The 3,501-nt window shown below is 42.4% G+C and overlaps 1 protein-coding gene across 1 annotated transcript in view; it reads right to left on the bottom strand.

Moving 5' to 3' along the window:
- Window positions 1-2,390: 2,390 nt before the first annotated feature.
- Window positions 2,391-3,501, bottom strand: part of LOC140937911 (uncharacterized) — a 1,835-nt gene continuing 724 nt past the window's right edge. Inside the window, exon 2 of the mRNA XM_073387479.1 lies at window positions 2,391-3,114. Within this exon, the coding sequence (XP_073243580.1) occupies window positions 2,391-3,114 (724 nt within the window). The remainder of the gene's footprint in view (window positions 3,115-3,501) is intronic.

Raw genomic sequence — 3,501 nt, 5'->3', positions numbered from 1 at the left:
CGAATGTGATAGGGTTTTAGTTCTTCTTCATCACATTTTGCTGGCCATCCTTACACGAAAAAATCGAGTACTCTACTAAGCAATAGGTCCTGTTCAGTGGCCTTCCCAATATCCTTTGCTGTTATTGGGAGGTCTCCATCAATAGCGCTCACACTATAAATTTCACTTTCACACCCTAACATTGAGTCCTCATAGGGCAACCGGGAGAGTGCATCACAATTACTATGTTTTTCTCACCTTCTGGGCCCGGTTGTGCAAAAGCGGGTTAAATCCTAACCTCGGGTTAAATAGGCTTAACCCGAGGACAAATTTTAATCGTAGGTTTGTTGTTTTCTTCGAACACCGGTTAGCTCAAACCTTGGGTTAAACAGCGGGTTAAATTTAACCCCGCCAGCTAGGTGGGTTAGATAACTAACCTTGGGTTAAATGACAATAAAAGTAATGTCAAAACAAAGTGGCGCCGGGCTGACTTGTTGTCACGGTTTACTGACTATTAAAATGTCCCCAGTAAAAGATAGTTCAGACAAATGATAAAAATTTTACAAGCGAAAGAACTAACAAATCGCTACAGGTTTGGAAGCAGGTCACTCCTCCTCCAGTTCTTTTCGTTTCTTTTCGAAAGTTTGGGAATTCGATAAACATTGCACAAGACAGTCCACTTTCCTCGAACTTCCCAACTTATCTCTTCTCCACCTCCACCTTCAGCGTTGTGTCACTGTTGTTGGTGTTCAATTTCTTTGCCTTTGGTTTGTCACACTGATTGTCAAACGTGCAAGTTTCCGTCCATCGTTCTGGGATCCTCCACCGACGCCGTTTTAGGACGTAAACAAACCAAGAGGTATTACGGGATGCTAACCGCGAGTTAGTCAAGGAAAACCCAAGGTTAACTAACCCGTCCTCTAAGCGCGCTTCGAACAACCTCCGGTTAGACCAAACCCGTATTTCGAACAACCCGGCCCTGTACTCAATTTTAAAATCATATGCAGACAGGACAATGGCCCATCGCCGCATGCGGGCAGCCGCCATTGTGGGAGTTGCTGCTTTTGGGCTGGCGATGTGTCATTAGTGTGAACTTTCTTCCATATTGCAACTGACGAAATCTTTTAACCCTTACTCAATGGACAAAGCTTCGCGTTCTATCTGTGCATAATTCCTCTCGCTCGAGCTTAAAGTACGGGAGGCAAAGGCTATTGGCCTTTCGTAATCGTCTTCCATAATATGACTTAACACTGCTCCTAGGCCATAACTTGATTCATTACAGGCTAACCTTAATTCCCGATTCAGGTCATAGTGGACCAACAGTGAATCACTAGTTAGGCCCTCCTTACAGGATTCAAAAGCTTCCTGGCAGTCGTGTGTCCACTCCCACTGGATGCCCTTTTGCGAAAGCTTATTTAAGGATGCCGGCATTGTGGCTAGCACTGAAAGGAAAGAATGATGTTAAGTTACATTGCGAGGGGTCGGTGTTCTCGTTATTCAATGATTTTCTGTTCCACTGGTCGCAGACCTACCAAAGTGATTTTTAAGCCTAAGTAGACCACTTTAGGTTTTAAAAACTCCGTTTGGGCAATTTCAAATACAAATTGGATTTGTGTAACCTGTCCAAAACGTCTGCAAGTATCTTAAGATTCTATTTCCAATCATTCCTACCTACCAAAATGCCATCCTTCTTACGTACACATTTTTCGATTCCCTGGAAAATCTGATGCATTTTTGCCTGAAATATTTTTCGGGATGACTTGACACCATAAGGTAGTTTCAAATACGAATACAGACCTTTGTGGGTGCTAATAGTGAAATACTCTTGACTTTCTTGGTAAACATTCAGCTGTGCACATGCGTGTGAAAAATCGAGTTTACCAAAAAAACTTTGAACCGACAAGGGCAGTATATAATCCATTTTCGTTTGCAACACATATTGCTCATCTTCCACAGACTGATTAATGGTCGCCTTATAATCTATGCAAATTCTCACAGTGTTGTTGTACTTTAGCACTACCACAATAGGGCTTTCCCAACTCGACTTGTCAGTTTTCTTAATCATCCTGTGTCTCAATTTTCTCTACTTGCGCCTTCAAAGCATAAGGGACTCGACGTGCTTTCACAAAGATAAGCTTTATATTACTTTTCATTGTGATATGTGCCTCAAGCCCCTTCATGCCCTAATAACTGTCAGTAAATAATTCATGATACTTTGACTCTTAGTTTTGCATTGACCAGGTTTTCACTAGACACTTAAGATTTCTCCTCATGCCAATTTTATCTGACGCAACCAATTTTTACAAAGTACCGTAGGTTTTGCACTGTAATTAGCTACAACCACTGGTAGTGAACAGTGTTTGTCCATATAAACAACATCACACTGCATTTCACCCGACACATTAAGCACTTCACCACTTGTACGTTGCAACAGTATCTACCTTCATTTTGCAAGGTTTCCCATTGATCAACATTTCTACCAGGTAACCACTGGGACTAGGCCTGTTTGTGTCGGGTGAATACAATGTGTAAATTCCTAATTCATCATCGCATAATTGCGATACATGAAAGTTATGGACTGTGTCCTTCTTCCACTCACTTTCGCTACGACAGACAGATGCTAGATGACCGATCATAGAACACCGATAACACTTTGTAGACTTACATTTACAAGACTGACCTGAATGATTATTACCACCACACCTAAAACATTGTTCATGATTAGTGTTTTTTTCCGGTGTAGTCAACTGGTTCACTTGAGGGCGTTCACTGATGGTAGGGTGAAACTCCTGTGTGTTTCTTTCGGCCATCTTCATAGCCTTGGCAGTCCTACAAGCTTTCTCAAACGTCAGGTTCTCCGTGTTCAATAATTTGTTTTGAATCTTCAGGTTGTTCAGTCCGCGCACAAATCGGTCTGGTAACGCTAGATCGAAAAATTCACCGTAATTACAGTGAACAGTCAATCTCTTCAACTCTAACACGTAATCCCAAACCGATTCTCCGGACGTCTGATTTCCAGTTCCAAATTGGAAACTTTGTGCAATTTCAAGCGGTATTGGAGTGTAATGCTTCTCCAGGACACGTGCAATATCAAAGAATAGTGTATCTTTGGGTTTCGTAGGCGCCAGTAGATTACTGACAGTTGAATAGACCTCGGCTTCAACTTCGGTGAGGAATATAGCTCGTTTTCTCTCAGCTAGTGTTACCCTCTCTTGTTGTCTCTACTATATTATTCGCTGTGAAAAACATTTCTATTCTTTCCACGTATGCACTGAACGTTTCACTCTCGGCGAAGAACTCGCCGACACCACCAAACAGTCCATAAGAACCAGTGCTGGTGGTCCTGTACCCCACAGCGCACACAGCGTTGCCCCAAATCCTTGCACTGTAATGTTCGAGGAAATTTGTCCTCTCCTTGTCGCCAAAATGTAGTAAACCGAACAGCATGAGTCAACACTCTAAACAAAACACATTATGGCGGGTTCCAACGACAACTAGGCTCAGCTACATAATCCCGAAATA

This window comes from Porites lutea, chromosome 5, assembly GCF_958299795.1.
Source record: "Porites lutea chromosome 5, jaPorLute2.1, whole genome shotgun sequence".
NCBI classification, from domain to species: domain Eukaryota; kingdom Metazoa; phylum Cnidaria; class Anthozoa; order Scleractinia; family Poritidae; genus Porites; species Porites lutea.
The sequence above is the reverse complement of the archived record's forward strand: the minus strand, read 5'-3'. Positions and strand labels throughout refer to the sequence as shown.